The following is a 24813-nucleotide window of genomic DNA, read 5'->3' as shown; positions in this document are numbered from 1 at the left end:
ACCAATATTTAATTGTTCCCTAGATATAGCACATGAAGAGCCTCTTGTAAAGGCAAAACAAGCATTGGCATCCTAGTCTAGCTATTATAATATAGTTATTAGGCTTTAGAATCACAAGGTAGGGCTGTTTATACCTTTTTCCTTCTGCCTCTCCAGAGAACCATCAATGTTTCTATCTGCCTAGAATTTCTTTACTTCTTAGAAGAAAATGCAATAGGCTTTACCATTGACTAGCTGTCTAGCATACTAATTTAGTGATTGAAAAATACTTTGATAGACCGCAGGTATCTGGGAGATATTTCTATAAGTAACAGGTGATCTTTTGAGTTATTTTGCATCTATCTCCTGGCTTTCGCATGTTCTAGGATTAGACTGCCATCTAGTTGTTTTTGTTTATATTACGATATGTAATTACTCTGGTTTCTAGAATTTGTTGTAGATAAATATAACATCCAATTTAAAGGGACACTCCAGGCACCCAGACCACTTCTGCCCATTGGAGTGGTCTGGGTGCCAACTCCCACTACCATTAACCCTGCAACTGTAATTATTCCAGTTTTTCATAAACTGCAATAATTACATTGCAGGGTTAACTCCTCCTCTAGTGGCTGTCTACTAGACAGCCACTAGAGGGCACTTCCGAGTTTCTAGCACAGATTTTCTGTGCTATAGCGTCGCTGGACGTCCTCACGCTATGTAAAGGACCTCCAGCGTTGCTAAAATCCCCATAGGGAAGCATTGAAAGCATTTTTCAATGCTTTCCTATGGGGAAGTCTAATGCGCGTGCGCGGCATTGCCGCACATGCACATTAGGTCTCAACCCGCCGGCAGCCATGCATGCGCAATTGGTCTCCCCCGTCGGATGGCGTGGGCGGATCCTGGGCTCCGGTAAGTCACTGAAGGGGTTAAAACCCCTTCAGCAACCTGAGATGGGGGGTGGGAGGGAGAGGGGACCTGCAGTGCCAGGAAAACGGTTTGTTTTCCTGGCACTGGAGTGTCCCTTTAAGGAAAGACTGAGAAACATTCCCAGTGAAATTTTTGACTTATTTTCAGTCTCTTTAACTAAATATTTGAAAGCATATTTTATTCACTTATTTGGTGCATTTTACTACAGTAAATTAAAAAAAGGTTATGTTTTTTATAGATTTTTTTCCAGTTTTTCTCCGTAACCTTTCCTTGCAGTATCACTGTATATTAATTTGCTACTATATGTTATTAACACAATACATTCAGGGCATTGATTATTAATCCACACATGCCACTGAATAGCAAAACTCTACCCTCTTTATACCGGTATCTGCACTCTACATTATCTGCCTGCATACCACTAAATTATATTAGTGTGCTTATTATTAATCCAATAATTAATAGCATGCATGGTAATCAATTAATCATTTTAACCCCCTCCATTCCATATTAACTTACATGCTATTTAAATATTTTAACCCTCTGCGCATATCATTTGCTATGTTAACGCTCTGCATTCCACATTAACCTGCAGATTTTTTCAGTTTATTATATTGCCTACACAGTCTATTAATCTGCATGCTATCACTTGATACTATTGCTCAGTATTCATTATTTACATGCATGACAGTGAACCTTGTTCATATTGCAGAGTTCCAAGGAAAGAGACAATCACGTGACATAAAACCCAAGAAGGCCAGTATCATGCTTCGCAAACCATCGTACAGACCCAGGTTCAGTTCTCGGTTTCCGAATCATCAATGCTTTGTTAATGTTAATTTGTTATAAGAAACCTGTTTATATTGTGTTTTGACCCCTTTCTATCCCATAACGTTAATTGACCCTATTCTTTCCAAAGGACTTTGCTAGAGGTTTTACATGATCCAGTGCACCTTCCATACTTCCGTCATTTTATGTTATTACATCAAGCTTTAGGACCTTTAGAATTCTGGCTGATGGTGGATGATTTGACATCTCTAAAAGATCCTAAGGCCCAAAGAGCACAGATCAATTTGATAAAAAGGAGTTTTTTTCAGTCAAAGAACAACCCAGGTAATTTGATGTATATTTACAATTTGATAAAATTGTATCTCTCAGATGCTCATCATTAGCAATGAACAAAGGAGGCCTGTGAGAATTGCCCTCTGAACAAACAAGCATACAGTGGTTGATACTTTCAGCCTCACATCATTCTCATTAAAGGGATTCTATAGTGTAAGGAATACGAAGTTGACTAGAGGGCGTCTTAGTCCTGCAATGTTATCATTGCAGTTTATCTAAAACTAAGTGGGGCTGGGGCACTGCACTCAGACCACTTCAATGTTCTGATTCTTTAAAGAGACACTATAGTCACCTGAACAACTGAATTAAGCAGTTTTGGTGTATAGAACATGCCCCTGCAGCCTCACTGCTAAATCCTCTGCCATTTAGGAGTTAAATCCCTTTGTTTATGAACCCTAGTCACACCTCCCTGCATGTGACTTGCACAGCCTTCCATAAACACTTCCTGTAAAGAGAGCCCTATTCTGTTTAAGTAAGATTTTCTTATCCCCTGCTATGTTAATAGCTTGCTAGACCCTGCAAGAGCCTCCTGTATGTGATTAAAGTTCAATTTAGAGATTTAGATACAATTATTTAAGGTAAATTACATCTGTTTGAAAGTGAAACCAGTTTTTTTTTTCATGCAGCCTCTGTCAATCATAGCCAGGGGAGGTGTGGCTAGGGCTGCATAAACAGAAACAAAGTGATTTAACTCCTAAATGACAGTGAATTGAACAGTGAAATTGCAGGGGAATGATCTATACACTAAAACTGCTTTATTTAGCTAAAGTAATTTAGGTGACTATAGTGTTCCTTTAATAGCAATTAGAAGTGATTGGGCAGCTTCTGGCAGAGTACTGCAGGAGTGTTAAAAGCATCGAGGAATTGTGCAGAGCCTTAGTTTGCCGAGGCTCTGGAGGGCTATTTCCAAAAAAACTGCACTATTTGAATGAAATAAGTGGCTATAGTGTTTCTGAAGGTGATTGCAAGTGGTCATATTGCTGGCGGCTGCATGAATATATGATGTCATACTTCAGAGATCCAGCAGCCTCCACCTGCCAGACCCATATATTGCATGCAATATGTGAGTTAGTAGGGCCCTCCACCTAGATATCGGTGAGTTTTGTGGCAACATTTGATGTGTTTGTACTTGCTCCAGGCAAACATCTCTTGGGTCTCCCCAGGCAGTGAATGAGATTATGTGGTTTCTAGGAGGAATCTCGCTGAGACAGATGGAACCAGTTACTTTGGTATATGTGTCTGAAATGATATTACTGTAATATCAACATGATCTACCCTGTGCACCAAATAACCTTGGTGTGCCTCTGGGTTAACCATCACTGTTTGAGTATCGCCTTTCAATTTCATTATTTTCTCCCTATTTTTGACAGAGAGCTTACTGCAATGCGGTGATGCTAGTATACAAGAGTTTCAAAAGACGAATTCTGTGCCAGTCCTTGTCTCTGCTCAGTCCAGTGTGTTTCGAAGCATGGAGATTGCATGGTAAGTGCATTGACTGTTAACCATGAACGATGTCATTTTGTTCTCCCTGGAAGCATGCATTTTAAAGAAGCTATAACGAAAATACAATTCCACACTTCTTGTTGCATTGACATATACTAAGCATGTGGGAAATTATCCATATTTCGGAAGGTCTGTAATAACAATTCTATGTGTGAACAATTGGACAAATTATTTAATTACAAAATTATAAAAAAAAGTGTGAAAGTGGAACAAAAAACAAAACAAAACAGATTGCTTCAATAACTTCCAAAATGTATAAATGCATCTCTTTACAGAGACTTTCTCAGAACTCCATATAAATATATAGATACATCCTGGAAATACTGGGTATCATCTGAAATTCTAACAAAAAGGGACTTAAAACATTTACAGGGTTATTCACTAACGTAAGAACTTAAAGTGAATTTCAAATTTAAGAGCACACTGTCAGGGATCTTACCTGAGGTTGGAGTCTGTAGCACAGATATGTTTGTGCACCCTTGCAGACAGACACAGTCCAAGGTGACCAGATAAGAAGCCACTTGGACTGTGAATTTATGCGTGGGGGCTGTGCAGGAAAGGATATTCCAATGCAGTACCCACAAGGACACAAACAGTAGGATAGTCGAAGGATATCCAAAGTCAAAGGATGCCAGATGTCAGGATTAATGAAGTGTAGCCTAAGTCAAGGGATGCCAGAAGTCAGGATAAACAAAGTGTAGCCAAAGTCAGAAACTGCGGTCAATATGGAATACAAGTTCAGGAGACTAGAAAACAGGAACTGAACACATACACCAGGATCAAAGACTTGATAATGCCCCCAGTTCTGCAGACATAGCCAGGTAGCACAGGGCTAGAACTACTCCAAAGAATAGGAACTGCTCTGTCTGAAAGGCAGAGTAGCAGGCCCAGGACAGCAAAGGACCTAGATTCAAATCTAAGATGGCCAAGCTTGTTTGTTTCAGTTCATGATTCTGAATTCTGCCGATGGCTCCAAAAAAGAGTAGATTGATGGCTAGGGGCAGGGCCGGATAAACATAGGGGCGGATGGAGCTGAAGCTCCAGGCCCAGGCCCATGAAATAAATCTTTTTTTTTTTTCTTCTTTTTTTTTACACACTATTTTAAGGCACAGCCTTATTTGAGGCTGCCTGGTCGTGCTGGTATTGCAGTATTACCGGCAATACAAATGCAAAAAAAAATTTCAGTGTAAACGGAGATTACTCTGCAATACCAGCACCGGCCAGTAGGGGTCACTGTGTATGGAGAGAGTCAGGGATAGGAAGTTACAGCATATCCCTCCCTGCCTCTCTCTACTCACTGATACACAGGGGAGCAGCTACACAGTGCAGATAGTTCAGACAGCAGCTCCCAGCCTGCAGAGACAGACTACAGCTCAGGGAAGTGAGGGATGAGGGGAAAGGCATCAGGGAGACATGGGGACACTGTGACACTAGGGGACACTGGGAGACGTGGGGACACTGAGACACATGGGGACACTGTGAAACATGGGGACACAGACACATGGGGATGCTGTGAGACATAGGTAGACACATTGGGACACATGTCTCCCAGTATCCCCATGCCTCCCAGCCAGTGTCCCCATGGCTCCCATTGTCCCCATATGTCTGTGTCCCCATGTCTCCCAGTGTCCCTATGTCTCCCAGCTAGTGTCCCTAGTTTCTCAGTGTCCCTATGGCTCCCAGTATCCCCATGCCTCCCAGCCAGTGTCCCCATGGCTCCCATTGTCCCCATATGTCAGTGTCCCCATGTATCTGTGTCCTTAGTGTCTGTGACCCCATTTCTCCCAGTGTCCCCAAATGTCTGTGTCTCCATGTTTCCATGTCTATGTGTCCCCATGTCTGTATCCACAAGTGCCCCTATGTCTCCCAGTGTCCCCAAGTGTCTCAGTGCCCCCGTGTCTCCAAGTGTCTCAGTGTCCCCGTGTCTCTGTGTCCCCATGTATCCTAGTGACACGGGACACACTGAGACATGGGGAGAAATGGGGACACAGACACTGGGAGACTAGGGGACTGGGCGACATGGGGACACTGACACTGTGATGCATAGGGACACTGATGCCAGACTGGCCTTCCAATTCTTTGGACAGACATAACCCCTTTTTGAGCATGTTAGCCCCTTCTGGCAGTTCTGGTCATGTGATTCGCATCAGTGGCCTACTTTTTTACCCCTCCCATTGGCTTCCTGCTTAACTGGACACTGCTGTTGGTATGGATTTACTTGAAAGATGAAAGCATAAATTAGATAAAGAGATTAGCATAGAGTATGTGTTTTCTTATAGCTGCATCCTTTGAGTTTCCCTTCAACACCAACTCCATCAGATACATGATGCTTGAGAGGTATGACTGTTTTAGTATACAATAAAAAGTACAAATGAATAAAAGTTCCTAAAATCTAATAGTGGTGCTACAATCACCTTAGTGGGCCACACTACCACAAATACAACAAGTGAACAATAAAAACAAATAATTTATTTTTGAGAGCACTCAAAATAAATAGATAAAAATACCCAGAATGCAATCGATCAATCTAAAGGAATAAACCAAAAAGAGAAAAACATAGGGTAATATAGTTAGGATAAAATAATTGAATATCAGGTGTTGGTCTCACTCACATATACAGAGCCACTCAATAAGCTGGCTCAAACTTCATGCCTTGGATAAATGGTTAAAAGGACTTCTGGCAGGAACGCCAAAGAAATCTGTATCTGGTACCTCCAAGTTCATTCAGGACGCAGAATGTAGGGGGTTACACCAAAATTTATTGTAACAATTGATAAATAAAACAGAAAAAATTGGAAAGTTCCACACAATTAAAAGTCCAGTCACTCAACGCGTTTCGGCTATCGCCTTCGTCAGAAGTGATCCATTTCTCCAAGGCATCTATTCTTTTATTCGAATGAATACATACAATAGATGGTAAATCACACTTCTGGATATATCTGTAAAAAATGTATTTAACACACACAATAGTGTAATACAGTTTATATAACTGGACAGTGCAGAATTTTCAAATGAGGTACTCACAAACGTGGAGCCAATTATATGTGGCTCTCACTGATATCGCCTTGGGACGTTTTTGGAAGGATGTCCCTCTCCTAACTGGATCACTGGTCCCACTCGATTTTCAAACGATTCCGAGATGGGTGGATATACCCGGTTTTCCAGGAAAATGAAGCTCTTTAATACGGAATATTTAGAATGGCATAAATAGGCAACAAATTTATTGGAAAAATGCTTGTACAAATAAAATATGAAAATACTAAGGGTTTAAAAGTAACAAATAAAATGATAAAAAACTTTCAGCTATAGCTGCTATATAAAAGTGCAGCCAAGTGGCTAATAAGTAGTCCGAAACGCGTTTCGCCCCTGTGTGGGGCTTTATAAATCGGTAAAAAAGTCAGATCTTGTCAGACCTTCCGGCATTCGCTAACCGTGGACTTCCGGGTTCTCGGAGCGCGGCCACTCCCCCTCCTATGACGTGGTCGTTCCCAGGGTTCATAGAGAGTCCGCGTCAACACCACAGTGCTTGATCAACTCGAAAGCTCCCGCGAACTTCAAACTGAATAATTACTTCTACTGTGTATCGGACCCGGACTGTTTAATCATTTACCCTCCTTCTCCTCTCCTACGACCTCGGACTGTTTTTGGATATTCTCTTGCCTGCTGCAACCTCGATTCTCTCTGGAATCTCCATCACCAATTTGGATTATCACTCCTTCATAAGTTAAGTAAACCAGATTGGCTCAACCTTAATATATAACCATCCTAAATCTAAGTGGTTCGCTATCTGCTCCACATCAACTCATAATCTTGTTTCCAACACCTACTTATTTATCTGCATCCTACTTTGGAACTTCTCGCTGGTTGTGTTAAAATTACCTTATCCTAAAACAACTTCAAACACCGCTGCTGGTTATAACCTGCCAGGAATTAAAGAGACAGTTCAATTTGATTATCTTTTTTATTTAAAGTAATAAACGTTATCAAACTCAGAAATCTGCAGTTGTTTCCATCTTATCACCAATTGAGCGTTACAGATTGATCAAGCCTAATTAATGGATACAGCAGATCTCACTTCTGAAATCACCAGATTAAACCAAAGGGTGGATACTCTCACTCAAGGCATGCAAGATCTACAGATCACCAATGAAAGAATCCTTACTTATGTAAGGGACTTGCAAACCCATACTCCTCACACAGTTACACACTCGGCTAGTGACCCTGCTGTCTCCAACCCCGAAAAATTCTCTGGAGACAGGTCCCAATACCGAGAGTTCATCAATTCCTGCAAGTTGTTGATTGCATTAAAACCCCGATCATATCCCACAGAAAGATCTAAAGTTTGTTCTGTTATTTCATTTTTGAGAGGTGAACCCATGGCCTGGGCTCATTCCTTTCTTGAGAATGATGATCCCATATTGGATTCTCTGGATGAATTCTTTGAAGCCATGTCTCTCCTTTACGAAGACCCAAACAAACAAGCGACTGCAGATTTAACCATTAGAACACTGCAGCAAAGAAACCGGCCTGTTGAAGATTACATTGCTGAATTCAAACGATGGGCACCTGAAACTCAGTGGAATGACATAACTCTACGTAACCAGTTCCGTATTGGGTTATCTGAAGCTGTCAAAGATGAGCTCTCCAGAACTGAACTACCTACTACACTAAATACACTTATTCAACTGTCAATCAGTATCGACAGAAGACTTAGGGAAAGAAAAGCTGAGAAATCACTCATTAGCTCTCTATGGAAAAAACCCTTCACCTCTTCAAAGGCACCGGAGAAACCTATAACTCCCGCTGAACCTATGGAAATAGGGGTTGTGAGAAGTCCTCTTACTCCAGAAGAGAGAACCAGAAGAAGACAACTGAACCTCTGCATGTACTGTGCTTCGCAAGAACATGTGGTCCCAGACTGTCCCCTATTGAAACGTCCAAGAGGCGGTAAGCATGGTTCTACCACGACTATAATGAGTGTACTTCCTTCTAAACCAACCTCTCATTTCTCCTCTGTCTCTCTCATATTACAGTGGGACAAAGAAAGAATTACGACTAAGGCCATTATTGATTCCGGTGCTAATGGGGTGTTCCTGGACTCATCCTTTGTTACAAAAAATAAAATTCCTTGTGTTCAAAAACGTAATTCCGTCTCTGTCAGAGTTATTGATGGCTCCTTAATCTCCTCGGGGCCCATTCGCCTTGAAACTGTCCCTTTAAGGACTACTACTAATTATGTCCATTCTGAATTTCTTGTTTTTGATGTCATAAATTCTCCTCTTTATCCTATAATATTAGGGATAGACTGGTTACGGACTCACAACCCACTTATTACCTGGGCTCCTTTCTCTCTCACGTTTAACTCTGCATATTGCCAGAAAACATGTCTACAACACATCCCCATTTTGCATGTTACTAGGGAATCCACTATACCTTCCAGCTATTCGGAGTTCGCTGATGTGTTCAGTAAAAAGGAAGCAGAGACACTTCCTCCTCATCGACCCTATGATTGTCCGATTGACCTTGTTCCTGGTGCTCCTATCCCTTTTGGACATATTTATCCCCTCTCTGAATCAGAGCTAAAAACCCTCAAGGAATACCTAGATGAAAACCTCCGGAAGGGGTTCATTAGACCTTCCTGTTCACCAGCCGCTTCCAGCATGTTTTTTGTAAGAAACAAGGACCAGACTATTCGGCCAATCATCGATTACAGGTCTTTAAATAAAATAACTATCAAGAATCGTTACCCTCTTCCCCTGATCAATGAGTTGATTGAAAGATTAAGAACAGCTACCATCTACACTAAACTTGACCTTCGTGGAGCATATAACCTTGTTAGAATCAAAGCCAATGATGAATGGAAAACGGCGTTCAGAACCCGATATGGTCTTTACGAATATCTTGTCATGCCCTTCGGGCTATGTAACGCCCCTGCAACCTTTCAGCATTTCATTAACGATATCTTCCGAGATCTCCTAGACGTTTGTGTCATCATTTACTTAGATGATATTCTCATCTACTCCAACAACCTTGAAGAACACAGAAAACACGTGAGATGGGTATTATCCAGATTAAGAACACACAAATTATACGCAAAACCAGAAAAATGTATATTTGAAGTCAATGAAATCACTTTTTTGGGATATGTTATCTCCCCTCATTCAATAAGTATGGATACCTCCAAAATAGATTGCATTGTCAACTGGTCTACTCCTACTAATACTAAAGACTTACAACGTTTTCTGGGATTTGCCAACTTCTATAGGAAGTTCATTAAAAACTACTCCAAGGTTGCTCATCCCCTCAACCTGCTCAATAGCAGTAAACGGTCCTTTGCTTGGAACGAAGAGGCTCAAGCAGCCTTTGATGAATTAAAACGGAGATTCACAAGTGCACCCATTCTTCAACTACCTAATCCTGCTTTTCTCTACGTCATGGAAACGGATGCTTCTGATACAGCTATCGGGGCTGTCCTCTCTCAACACCAAACGCCTCAAGATCCTCTCCATCCAGTAGCTTTTTTTTCACGATCCTTGTCTCCTGCTGAACGAAATTATCCTGTAGGAGAAAAAGAATTATTAAGTATTAAAGCTGCATTCGAAAACTGGCGTCACATACTTGAAGACACACGCACTCCTGTAATTGTTTATACCGACCATAGGAACCTTGAATATCTTCATTCCAACAAAACACTCTCTGCCAGACAAGTACGCTGGAATCTTTTCTTTTCCCGTTTCAATTTTCAAATCATCTACAGACCTGGATCCAGAAATAAAAAGGCAGATGCCCTGTCCAGAATTCACCAAGATCTTCCTGTAAACGAAACTCAACCTCCTAAAATCATAGGTATTATTTCGTCATTAACTGATGATATTAAACATCTCAAAGAAGAAGATCTTGAACTTCCCAAACAAGGCAATCTATCAAAAAAGGACGGTTTGTACTACTTCAAAGACAGGTTATACATTCCTCCCTTGTTTAGGAATAAAATACTCTCCTTGATTCATGATTCCCCTCTGGCTGGTCATCCTGGTACAAGAAAAACACTGGAGCTGTCTAAAAGATATTACTGGTGGCCTCGCCAGGACAGAACCATAGAATCTTATGTCAAAAACTGTCCAACCTGTCTGAGATCAAAATCTGACCATCATCCACCATTCGGTCAATTACTGAGCCTACCTGTTCCAGAAAGACCTTGGCAGTCCATCTCAATGGATTTCTTGGTAGAACTCCCTCCTTCGCAACATCATACCACCATTCTGGTAGTGGTAGACCGTTTCACCAAGATGTCCCATTTTATTCCTTTAAAGAAATTACCCTCTTCATCTGAACTTGCAAAAGTATTCATCAACAACATCGTGAAACTTCATGGTCTTCCTGAAGAAATCATATCAGACAGAGGAACACAGTTCACCTCCAAATTCTGGAATGAGATGTGTTCCTCCCTCAACATTCAACGTGAATTATCTTCAGCCTATCATCCTCAAACCAACGGACAAACAGAGAGAGTTAACCAATGTCTTGAACAATACTTGCGATGTTATTGCTCTCATTTACAAGATGATTGGATCACGTGGTTACCAATGGCAGAGTTCTCATACAACAACTCGGTACACTCTAGTAGCAAAATGACTCCATTCTTCTCAAATTTTGGATTCCATCCTTCTTCATTCCCCGATCAAGGACTTCCTTCTTCTAATCCATACGTCTCCAACCATAACTCGTTCATGTCTGCCCTCTTCCTCAGGTTACGTGATAACCTTAAAAATGCATCATCTGCTCAGAAAAAGTTTTTCGATACTGGTAGACGACCTTCCCCTACTTACAAGGTTGGTGATCTAGTATGGCTCTCTTCAAAAAACATTGTTACCAACCGTCCCTCAAAGAAACTAAGTTCACTCTTCCTTGGCCCTTTTCGTATCTTGTCACTCATCAACGAAAACGTGGTTAGATTGAAACTTCCACCTACCATGAAGCTGCATCCAGTCTTCCATGTGTCGTTGCTTAAACCACACCACTCCGACCCTTTCATGAGGGATGTTCATACCACTCCTGATCCCATTCTGGTACAAGGTGAAGAGGAATACGAGGTTCAGAGGATTCTCGACTCACGAATCCATCGTGGTTCCTTACAATATCTTGTCCGGTGGAAGGGCTACGGAGTTGACGAAGACTCATGGGTGTCGTCCTCCGCGGTGCACGCCCGTCGACTTATCAACGCGTACCATGCTCGCTACCCATCCAGACCTCGTTGACAGCATCCGGTGGCTGCTTCTTATGAGGGGGGTTCTGTCAGACCTTCCGGCATTCGCTAACCGTGGACTTCCGGGTTCTCGGAGCGCGGCCACTCCCCCTCCTATGACGTGGTCGTTCCCAGGGTTCATAGAGAGTCCGCGTCAACACCACAGTGCTTGATCAACTCGAAAGCTCCCGCGAACTTCAAACTGAATAATTACTTCTACTGTGTATCGGACCCGGACTGTTTAATCATTTACCCTCCTTCTCCTCTCCTACGACCTCGGACTGTTTTTGGATATTCTCTTGCCTGCTGCAACCTCGATTCTCTCTGGAATCTCCATCACCAATTTGGATTATCACTCCTTCATAAGTTAAGTAAACCAGATTGGCTCAACCTTAATATATAACCATCCTAAATCTAAGTGGTTCGCTATCTGCTCCACATCAACTCATAATCTTGTTTCCAACACCTACTTATTTATCTGCATCCTACTTTGGAACTTCTCGCTGGTTGTGTTAAAATTACCTTATCCTAAAACAACTTCAAACACCGCTGCTGGTTATAACCTGCCAGGAATTAAAGAGACAGTTCAATTTGATTATCTTTTTTATTTAAAGTAATAAACGTTATCAAACTCAGAAATCTGCAGTTGTTTCCATCTTATCACCAATTGAGCGTTACAGATCTCCTCTCTGGCGGCTTTTTCTCAAATTTCGTCCTTTTACTTCCGGGTTCCGGCGGATTCCGTTGTGGAACGCACTGTGCGTTCCAAATCACTTCCAGGTTCAGGATTCCTTTCGTTTGGAACGCATCGTTGCGTTCCACTTCGTTCTCTACATCACTTCCTGGCCTCAGATGCAGATCATTCACAGCACTTCGTGCATTTCACCGTATAAAAAACAGTCTCTTTTTATAGTGTGAAGGAAATAGTCTCTTTGTAGCCTCAAATAAACAAACAGTTCGCATTAATAATACATCCCCAAGAAGTGCACTCCTTTTCTACTTCACAGGAGTACAAAGAGAGTGGAGGGCCACAAAATGTAAAATAAATAGCCAGTAGGATGTGTAAAATCAATATATTAACACTATGTAGCCAATAGGTAAATACAATTAATGTAAACATTTAGGTGTCTCAAGTTATATAACGAACCTTAATGTTAGATGATACTCAAATCTTCCTACTGGCATTTATTAAAAAGAGTAATAAAATCATCTTACTAATATTCATTTTGGAGGAGCAATAATTTCCAACCCTTACATTATGGAAAAGCTCATAGCAGCATACAATAAAAAACACCTTTTTTCATGCATCTAAAAAAAGTGACACACCTCAAAATCAGAATTTAAACCGTGGGGTGCAAGAGTATTGAAATTGTATATAAATTGCATCTCTTCTTTCCCTATTTTTTGGTTAAAATCCCCCCCCCCCTCCAATCTCTTTTAACTGTTTTCAGCGGACAGAAAAACAAATTGTCAGGATTTTTTTGATGATATCTCTTAAAGTGATTGGACACACTATGTGTTTCTATTCCGTTTTTGACATTTCGTATGTGTTCTGAGATTCTTGTATGCAGGCATCTTATAGTTCTCCCTATATATAGTAAATTGCAGGGACATTTTAATACGTAGATCACTCCCTTTGAGAAACATGTTAATTGATCCCTAATATTAAAATCCTTATTAATATACTCTTTCAGGTTAATTAGGTGTCTTTTCTTACTTTTAGTGCTCCTGCATGCCAAACATGTTCCACATCCATAAAAACCTTTATTTTGATTTAAAAAGTGTGTGCTCGTGTTTGGACCATCACTACTGTGAACCAGGGTTCTTTTAAAATTGGCCGCGCCCCTATAAATTATATTTGGTCCAGTAGGTAAAATGTTTTTTAAAATAGGATCTTCTTGTAGAACATGCCAATATTTATTTATAACTTTATTTATACCTCTATGATTGCCATTGAAATTGCAAATAAAAGGAATTTCTTTGGAGTACATTTGTTGATTAGATTTTGGTTTATATGTCAAAATTTCTTTTCTCGTTATTTTTTTGACGTCCTCTATATCTTTCTCCAATGTTCTTCTCTCATAACCTTTTTCTTCAAACTGTGCTTTTATTCTTCCTGCCTGTGTCATATAGTCATCCTCATTGGTGCAATTCTGCCTGATTCTGAGAAATTTACCTTTTGGTGCATTATTTAACCAAGGTCTGTGGTGACAGCTCGATTTCTCTATGTACCCATTGGCATCCACTTCTTTAAAATAATTTCTTGTTTTAATCTGGGCATCTTCTATAAAAATTTGTAAATCTAAAATCTGTATTTCTGTCTGGCTGTGGGTAGTGGTTAGTAGAATTCCCCATTCATTGTCGTTAAGATAAAATATAAAATTATCTAAAAACTCTACAGGGCCATCCCAAATGAACAAGATATCGTCAATGTATCGATGGTAGGACACCAAATTCGACACCCAGGGATGGCAGGAAAAAATGTGATGTTCCTCCCAGTAGGCCATAAATAGATTTGCGTAACTGGGTGCGAATTTGGTGCCCATAGCTGTGCCTCGGACTTGAAGATAAAAATTATCATTGTACCAAAAAAAATTGTTGGTTAAAATGAGGTAGATTCCTTCTATAATAAAATCTATTTGTTCCCTCCTAAAATCAGCTTTGATTAAAAAATATTCGACTGCTTTTATCCCTTTATCGTGGGGAATGATAGTGTATAACAATGTTACATCACTCGTGACTAAGCAGTAACCATCTTTCCATTGTGTCGACTCCAGAATTTGTAGGGTATGAATGGTGTCTTTGAGGTGAGCTTGTGTTTTAGTGACTATGGGTTGTAATAATATGTCAATATATTCGGAAATTCGTGAGGATATTGAGTCAATACCGGAGATAATAGGACGGCCTGGGGGGTTAACCGGATTCTTATGTACCTTCGGTAAATAATAAAAAACTGGAATTTTTGGATGAGCTATTGATAAATACTTGCCTTCTTTCTCCGTGAGAATATCCTCTGCTACTCCTTTATTAATATATTCATCAAACAATTCTTTTACTTTCTCTGTGCGGTTGGAATTGAGTTTTCTATATGTTGTTGCATCAGATAGGATTCTCTCGGATTCCTTCATATATTCCGCTTTAGATAGTACCACTATCCCTCCCCCTTTATCCGCTGGTTTTATCACCAGTTCTTTATTCTTTTGTAGATTTTCCAATATTTTATTTTCTTTTATTGACATATTCTGCTGAAATTTATTCAACTTTTTCATTTTATTAATTTCTCCCATCACCATGGTTTCAAAAGTTCTCATCTTATCTGAATTCATGTGTGTTGACTTCAGATAAGATGAGAACTTTTGAAACCATGGTTGCACCCCACGGTTTAAATTCTGATTTTGAGGTGTGTCACTTTTTTTTGATGCATGAAAAAAGGTGTTTTTTATTGCATGCTGCTATGAGCTTTTCCATAATGTAAGGGTTGGAAATTATTGCTCCTCCAAAATGAATATTAGTAAGATGATTTTATTACACTTTTTAATAAATGCCAGTAGGAAGATTTGAGTATCATCTAACATTAAGGTTCGTTATATAACTTGAGACACCTACATTTTTACTTTCATTTTATTTACCTATTGGCTACATAGTGTTAATATATTGATTTTACACATCCTACTGGCTATTTATTTTACATTTTGTGGCCCTCCACTCTCTTTGTACTCCTGTGAAGTAGAAAAGGAGTGCACTTCTTGGGGATGTATTATTAATGCAAACTGTTTGTTTATTTGAGGCTACAAAGAGACTATTTCCTTCACACTATAAAAAGAGACTGGTTTTTATACGGTGAAATGCACAAAGTGCTGTGAATGATCTGCATCTAAGGCCAGGAAGTGATGTAGAGAACGAAGTGGAACGCAACAATGCGTTCCATACGAAAGGAATCCTGAACCTGGAAGTGATTTGGAACGCACAGTGCATTCCACAATGGAATCCGCCGGAACCCGGAAGTAAAAGGACGAAATTTGAGAAAAAGCCGCCAGAGAGGAGATCTGACTTTTTTACCGATTGATAAAGCCCCACACAGGGGCGAAACGCGTTTCGGACTGCTTATTAGCCACTTGGCTGCACTTTTATATAGCAGCTATAGCTGAAAGTTTTTTATCATTTTATTTGTTACTTTGAAACCCTTAGTATTTTCATATTTTATTTGTACAAGCATTTTTCCAATAAATTTGTTGGCTATTTATGCCATTCTAAATATTCCGTATTAAAGAGCTTTATTTTCCTGGAAAACCGGGTATATCCACCCATCTCGGAATCGTTTGAAAATCGAGTGGGACCAGTGATCCAGTTAGGAGAGGGACATCCTTCCAAAAATGTCCCAAGGCGATACCAGTGAGAGCCACATATAATTGGCTCCACGTTTGTGAGTACCTCATTTGAAAATTCTGCACTGTCCAGTTATATAAACTGTATTACACTATTGTGTGTGTTATATACATTTTTTACAGATATATCCAGAAGTGTGATTTACCATCTATTGTATGTATTCATTTATGTTATATTGAGTGGTGTGAGGGGTTTCCCACTCAGGTGGTTTGTAGCACTTCAGCTACCACACTTGCTTGCATTGTTCATATTGTATACACTCTTAATTTTCACTTTTATTTTATTCGAATGGTTTGCGCTCTTTTGCACTGTACTACCGGTCTTCCGCTTCCGGTTTCGGCATGGGCGTCGTGATGTCAACCCGCGTCCTTGCGTCCCGACGTCCACACTTCCGGTTCCATCTAAGTACTTCCGGAAAAGACGTCGGGACCATATCTTTACACCTATATTCTCGGAATGTTCCACAACCCATTAACAATGAGGGCCATATACTATTTACTCATAAAGAATATTATGAATTTGATCGAATAGTCAAAAATACACATAAATATACTAAATATATATATATTAAATAAAAAATGCATATACAAATATATATTAAATGAGGAAAAATAAGGAGAAAATCGAAAAACAAAAATATTATTAATGTTTATACCAATTTCTAATTTTTAAAACATCAATAAAAATATAGTATAGTTAATTATAAATATATAAAAATAGAATATAAAACAGGGTTAAAATAGGGAAAAGAAAGGGGAATACAAGGGGAGGAAAAATCATTATTAAACGAATGTATTAATCTCAAAATCAACATTTAACCCTTGTGGAGTTAATGTGTCGAATTCAAACATCCACCTAATTTCTGTTAAACCCAAAAGGTGATCTTTATCTCCACCTCTCCAGTGAATGTGAATTTGATCTATCCCTATAAAGTCAATACCTTTGGGATCTCCATTGTGTACCATCTAAATAATGCTTGGATACACTGTGGTTAATATATTTTCTTTGGATATTATAAATATGTTCCCTGATTCTTGTTTTTAAAGTGCGTGATGTCTTGCCAACATATTGATAGCCACACTGGCAAATCAACATGTAGATTACATCCTTTGTGGAGCATGTAATAAAAGGATGTATTGTATATTCTTTTTTAGTTACAAATGAAGTAAATTTCTCTTCTTTCCTCCTATTAGATCTAAAACGGCATCCTCTGCAGTTACCACAATAATGAAACCCTTTACTACCTTGTAAAAAGATCCCTTCAGTTTTAACTTTATCTTTATCTAAAAAACTTGACTGTTTTAGTGTTTTTCGTCGATGAGATTCTGTAATTAGGCCCTATCATAATTGTCAGCACCAGGCCCACTCGGCTCTTAATCCGGCCCTGGCTAGGAGACAGTACCTAAATGTTGATTTTATTCCCAAATCAGTTGGGAATTGAGCACCAAAGAGAAAAAAGGAGGAGCAGTAAAAATCTATATGTATCTATATGTAGAGATATAATATATAAATATATAAACATAGATTGTTATACTGCTCTTCCTGTTTTTCCCTCTGTTGGTTAATTTTTCTCACTTGATTTGTGAACCAAATGGCAGGAAAATTTTCCCATTAGTGTGCTGCAAAATATTATCACGTACTTTATATATTCTGCAGATCACTGATTTTCCCATTTTCACACTGATTTGCAATTTTTTTTGGTTCATTCCCAAATTAGTATTTCTATACTGAAATTTTCCTGAGCCGAACTGACGTCTGTCAAAATGTTGGTGTCCAGAAATGTTTTCTATTTTTTGGAAAAATGGTTTGGCCAAGTCGAATTGTATCGCTATTTAGCAATTTGTATCCAGTCCACCGGGGCAGATCTGTGGACATTGTCCTAAGGTTCTACTTTGACAGCTTTAGAATCTGTAGATAGATTTAATTACCATAAAAACAACATTCAATTTTTTTTGAGAGGTTTTACAATTGTTGATAGTGATAATTTATCTGCTCTTTTTTTTTATAGGTTTAGAAGATATCAGAATCTGTTTCCAGATTTCCCTGAGATAGATTCTGTACATGGCAAAATGAAGAAACACAGAAACAGTTTTTCACTTGGCAAGACAGTAAGAATGCTTCTGCATCTATATGAATACGTGAATGATGCAATGGTGGAAATAATATAGAGAGGGCCTGAGTAAAATAATGTTTTTGCCCTCCCCTCCACCCCAACAGTAGCCATAATAAGGCTTTACCAGCTGGCTATTTATTATTTGCCCATCCTTGCAGGGTTCTATTTGTGAGTACTGTGTTTCAGTGGAAGCATGTTTTTGTATGGAATATGTGTACATGAATGTAGGGAAGTATGTATGTATAGTGTTGATGTTTGAATACAGTTGTGTGTTTGTATGTAATGTTTTCATTTGAATGCAGTGGTGTATTTGTGTGTAGGGCTAGCGTTTGAATGCAAGGGTGTGTTTGTGTGTAAAAATGGCCGACCCAAGACACAAGCCTCCCTCTCCCCCACAGTCATGCACGCACACACAGGCACATCAAGGTGGTCACACATATACACAGACATATTCACTCACAGACACATGAACACACACTCACAGACTGGGCCGGTGCAAGACTTTTTGCCGCCCTAGGCAAAGGTATATTTTGCTGCCCCTTGCTGACCCCGTCCCCGGTCAATTTTTATGTACACATTAATTTCCATCTGCTTTCTCTTACCTTGCTTTCCTCTATTGCCTTTGCTCCTCTTCACACCATATTGTCTGCACCTTTTCACTCTTACTGCCTATTTTCATAGCACCAGAATGCCCCCACAGCATTTCCCACAGCACTAGATATTGCATTACACTTCAATGTTTCTCTCCCACCCTTCTTCAATGTCTCTTTCCCCCTCCTTGCATGCCTGTTTCTCCTTCCTCCTTCCATGTCTCTCTCTCTCCCCTTCTTTCATGTCTTTCACTCCCACTCCTTCCTTGTCTCTCTCTCCCACTCCTTCCTTGTCTCTCTCTCCCTTCCTTGTCTCTCTCTCCCCCATATTTCTCTCTACCTTCAATTCATGTATTTTATTCCCCCTTCAATCCATGTATTTTGTTCCCTCCTTCCATACATGTTTCTCCATCCCCACTTCCATACATGTCTCTTCATCCTCCATTTTAGCCATGTCTCTTCTTCCCCCCTTCCATCCATGTCTTTCCCCCTCTTCCACGTCTCTCTTCCTCCCCTTCCATGTATCTCTTCCTCCCTTTCCATCCATGTCTCCCTCCCATCTTCCATCCATGCCCCACCCTCCTTCCCAAGTGACTGTCAGTTGCTGCCCTCAAAGATCCAGCACCCTAGGCATTGAGGCTCTGAATGATCCTTCCCATATGGGCCTACCTCCTTATCTCTCTACAACAGAAACTATTGGTGGTGATAATGTGGTCAAGAGAGCCTGCAGTCTATCTTCTGACTCCAAAGAGCTGTGGGAGAACCCTGAACCCTAGGGGACCCTTGTGCAGTGATGCAGACTGCAACACTTGTAGTTCCGCTGCTGGAATGACGGGTAATGAGCTTGTGTGTCAATATGACTATGTGAATAATGATTACCTGCCAAATTTCTCTGCCTACCATTGTGAATGGAGTTTGGCAGGCAAGAGAACAGACCTGCTGTGAAAGGGGCATGAGAGGGACAAGTCCAGCTTTGTCTGGCAGCCTGTTCCTCAAGACAGACCATGTACAGAGCACTCTGTACATGGTAATAGTGCCCAGCCCCTTCCTGCATCTTCCTACTGATTTGTAGATGGAACTGTTGGGCAGATCTACGGAACTTATTTTTTCTGGGACAATTCCCCAAAATGTAGAAGAGGAACTGTCACTTTCATGAATTTTTACTGATCCCTGTATGTATTTGAGAGGTGTGAAAAATAATGTTAAAAATAGAAATCCACATCTCATTATCTTTCAACTTAGTTGGCACCTCCACATTAGCCCATTGTCAATCATGGATATAAACTCTGTCCTCCATACTTGAATATCAGCATAGAGAGAGAGAGAAATCAATGGAACGATGTTTTTATTTCTCCTTCTCATTTGCAATGTTTGCACTGGCTTTGCCTTGTCTGAACTTGGTTATGATGTAACCTGCTAAATCTTTAATATTACGTTTGAAATAAAATGGACCGTCACATATTCAATTATGGGTTATTTTCAATGTTTTATTCAATGGTAAAAATTCCAAAGAAGTGTCAGGTCCATTTTAAAGGAGTATTTGAGCAATGATATAGTATTTAATTGAATGGACTGCTATAAATTGACTTGTGATACATATTATCATAATATTTATAAAATCTGTGATGTCAATTATAGCTGATGATACATTATATTTTCATCACTGTCAATTAATTTGAACTTGACTGTGTGTCTCAGAGAAAAGCATGGAGCACTTTAATCGAATTTGTCCACGCTACATGCAAATTCCATCGCGCAATGGATAATCCCCTAACTAAGAGAGAATTTGAATATTTCTTGCATCTGGAGTTATTCAGCAGTTTAGAAAGTAAGAAGCCACAATTCTGTATTAATACAACCAGATATTTATGTATATATTGTTTAAGGAACATAATGTATTTTTATTATAGACCATATGTCTGGTTAGTTAGGTTGTGAGTGGGGCAAAACATATTTCTGTTGGTGTAATATAAAAAACGGTTGTATTCTCCTTCAGTTAGCACTCAACTTGGGGTTCAATTTTACACTTATTACACTGACCATATTGTATACCCTGGGAAAAATGTCCTTTTGCTTCAGTTATTTATAGACCTTTTATAGTTAACCCATATTGATACTTGAGAGAGAGTTCAGAGAAGGGCTACTAAACTGGTTAATTGATTGCAGTGTAAAACTTACCAGGAAAGGTTAAAGGATCTTAATATGTATAGCTGGGGGGAAAGACGAGACAGGGGGGATTTGATAGAAATATTAAAATACATAAAGGGAATCAATACAGTAAAGGAGGAGACTATATTTAAAAGAAGAAAAACTACCACAACAAGAGAAGATAATCTTAAATTAAAGGGGCAAATGTTTAAATATAATGTTAGGAAGTATTACTTTACTTAGAGGGTAGTGGATGCATGGAATAGGCTTCCAGTTGAAGTGGTAGAGGTTAACACGGTAAAGGAGTTTAAGCATGCGTGGGATAGGCATAAGGCCATCCTGACAATAAGATAATGCCAGGGACTAATGAAAGTATTTAGAAAATTGGGCAGACTAGATGGGCCGAATTGTTCTTATCTGCCATCACTTTCTATGTTTCTATGTTTTATTGTCTATGACTATGGTTGCCAAAACTTTATTTTTTCCTAGACACATACTTCTTGAAATGTAACGGCGTGTAGTTTGTAGCATTTATATGCAATTAGTCAAGGAAGCACCTTTGGGTTTTCTGACATGACTTATAATAGTATAGTAACTCTGCTTACTGAAGGGCAGTGCTTTCTATGTACTGCTTATCAGCAAGTAGAAGGGATGTGTCTTGTAAAAATGGTTGTTCTGGCAAACCTATATGGCACGCTTACATTTTTACTTTTACAAATTTTAGATAACTACTCTGTAATCAGCATGCAAGGTAGCTACTGTTTACTGCAAACTATAAAGATAATGGAAATTAGCACAGCATCTCCAATCAAGGGATAATTAACATCTGGAATTCCAGCTCCTCTGGACTACTGTGATTATAGATATTGCTTATTTGTATGTTAGTGTCAAAAAACCCTTCTGTCACTTAACTGATGTCCCTCAGAATAAGTTCAGGCTCCCCCTTCACTCCTCCCCCTCCAACATCAGTTGGTGGAGGGACCTAATGCGCACGTGTGCCGTGCTCACATTAGGACTTCCCCCAGAGGAATGCATTATACAATGCTTTCCTATGGGGTTTTGGGTGACGTTGGATGTCCTCATGCATATCGTTAGGACGTCCATCGTCAGGCGACCAAAACTTGCCTAAAGACCCGGAGGTCCCAACCAGACAGCCACTAGTGGTGGCAGGCTATTATTTCAGTTTATTAAAAAGGGTTAAGACACCTGGGATACTGCACCCAGACCACTTTAATGAGCTAAAGTGGTCTGGATGCCTATAGTGTCCATTTAAGTTGCCAGAAAGGCAGTGGAAATTCTTGGCAATGTAAACTGTTTTTGTTTCAATTTTATTACAGTCTTCTACACATCATAGTTATATTCATTCACAGATGTTCCAGTTGGGGCTGCGCCAGCCGTTAAAGTTCCTGCTAAAACTGCAAGTGCACAACAGTCCAAATTTCGTGTTGCAGATGAATCTGAAAATTTCCCGCCAATACGTTGTGTTGTGATCAATCAATCCATCCTGGTCAATTACTTGATTAGTGATCTTTCCTTCTATGTGGAAACCAGAAAGTATGTGAATTAGACATTTCATTGAGAATTTGTTTTTTGTTTTAATGGGAAAAAAAAGTTATTTTATTGTATGTATTCCAGGAGCTCTATCAACAAAGTTCCTTGTTTTTTTTTTCTTTTTACATCTTATTAATAGGGTTATTAACTAAAGTAAGACTTGTTAGGAATTCAAAGTGAATTCCCAACAACATGAATTTCAAATTTAAAGCCAACTGACTTGGAAAAACTGACTGACTCCAGTTCAGTTACTTTGGCCTGAAATGTAAAATTCACTTTAAATTCTAGACAGTTCTCACTTTGATAAATAACTCTGAATTTTGACAATTCTCACTTTAGTGAAAAGCCCTGTGAGATTCCATTCCAGCTTTTTGCTGTCTGCTATGTTTTGCCTGTGCAACAATCAGGAAAATTACTCCAGCAAAATCAACACAAGGCACAAATAACTTTTACTTGCTTGAATGATCTTGCAGCCAGGCTGGCAAGATCATGAATTTGCTAATGCACCAACTCTAAAACATGTTGATGCCTCATTTCTATCATGCCATTGCAGATTTAAAATTCAGAGACAAAGTTTATTGCTGCATACCTCTCAAGGGTCCCTATTTAGGAGAGGCAGTGCTTACTTTGACCTCAAATCCATCTCATCTGCATCTACTTTCTTTCCAAATGTCTGTCTTTTCTAGAACTTTATTTTGTTAGTGTGTCTAGGTGTTCATCAAGAGTTCCACAGCAAACATACTCACAGCAATTTGTTTTTAAATACAATAAATATGTTTACAAAAACAGATACAATTCGTATCTTGTAATACCTTTTTTTATTGGACTAACAGAATTTTGTAATGACAAGATTTTGGGAGAACCTCCCTTTCTCAAGCATTTCCTAACACCACAATCCCTAAAGGAAGGATTGTCTTTCCTCCAAACAGTTAAAAAAGAAAGTAAAAATAATAACAACTTTATATTGGTAAAATAGTATCTTTCTAGTGCCAGGAATGGCTCTGTGAATCACAAATGAAATGAGTGGGCTCATGCAAGTCAGCTACCGTGAGATTCTGGCTCTTGGCTGTTTGGAAAAGGGACATTTTTCCGATCACTTGATTGGCCTGAATTCCTCTGAAAATTATGAAGTATCGGTTTAAAACAAGCTGACAAAGGTGGCGGTTTAGTTATTATGTCAAAAGAAAAATAAATGGAGGAAGCCTAGAATCAATTAAATGACACCACAGTTTACGATAAACTCGCATATGATCCTGCGAACAAGGTAAAAAAATCCCTCCTTTATCTTCTAAATAAAGGGAATTATAATAATATCCTAAATAATATAGCATTTTCTTATCTTAATATGCAATTTCCTACTGTCCCAGTTATATACTTCCTCCCCAAAATACATAAAAATATTACCAACCCCCTGGGTCGCCCCATTGTTTCAGTTATTAACTCTGTGCTTTCTAACTTGTCTGAATATATTGACCTCATTCTACAACCCTCTGTACAAAAAAACTAGATCATACCTAAAGGATAACATGAGTCTATTATGATTACTAAAGAATTTTAAATGGGAAAAAGATTATATTTTAGTGACCAGTGACATCCAATCCATGTACACCATAATCCCCCACAATATTGGCTGTGGTGCTATTAAAAATACTTTAGAAAAAGAACACGATATGTCCACCAATCAAATCAGTTTTATTCTGGAGGGTATTTATCTAATTTTAGAAAATAATAATTTTTGGTTTTATGATACTATTTACCTCCAGAAGACAGGCACAGTGATGGGGACTAGGTTTGCCCCCAGCTATGCTAATCTCTCCATGGCGGTTTGGGAGGACTCCGCTGTGAGGAGTGGACATGGCTGGGGTCAAATCTAGTTGTATACCGCCGCTATATAAATGACTTGTTTTTTATTTGGTCCGGAATCAGTTTTAGCAGAATTTCTAGAGTTTTTAAATACCAATAATATAATAGAATTAAACTTAGTACTAATGATAGCAATACCTCTGTTCATTTCTTAGACTTAGAGATCTTTGTGGAAAATGACACTTTCTTCAAAAGGTACACACTAACACTTTTATCGACCTTACCAGCTGCCACTATACCCCCTGGCTTTACAGTGTACCTAAAAGCCAACTTTTACACCTCAAAAGAAACTGTACAGATAACACCGATTTTAGAACTCAAGCGGAAATTCTTAGAACCAATCTAATCGAGAAGAAGTACAAACCCTCTATTTTAGATAATTTAATAAA

At 39.2% G+C, this 24813-nt stretch overlaps 1 protein-coding gene across 1 annotated transcript in view; it reads left to right on the top strand.

The window, feature by feature from the left end:
• RGSL1 (regulator of G protein signaling like 1) overlaps positions 1-22607 on the top strand; it is a 54441-nt gene extending 31834 nt beyond the window's left edge. The window contains exons 11-15 of the mRNA XM_063428048.1: positions 1619-1700; positions 1826-2019; positions 18168-18267; positions 20561-20690; positions 22381-22607. Coding sequence (XP_063284118.1) covers positions 1619-1700; positions 1826-2019; positions 18168-18211 — 320 coding nt within the window. The 3' untranslated portion in view covers positions 18212-18267; positions 20561-20690; positions 22381-22607. The remainder of the gene's footprint in view (positions 1-1618; positions 1701-1825; positions 2020-18167; positions 18268-20560; positions 20691-22380) is intronic.
• The last annotated feature ends 2206 nt before the right edge of the window (positions 22608-24813 follow it).

This window comes from Pelobates fuscus, chromosome 7 (assembly GCF_036172605.1).
Source record: "Pelobates fuscus isolate aPelFus1 chromosome 7, aPelFus1.pri, whole genome shotgun sequence".
In the NCBI taxonomy this organism is placed as follows: domain Eukaryota; kingdom Metazoa; phylum Chordata; class Amphibia; order Anura; family Pelobatidae; genus Pelobates; species Pelobates fuscus.
Note: the sequence above shows the minus strand (reverse complement) of the source record. Positions and strands in the feature narration are given on the sequence as shown.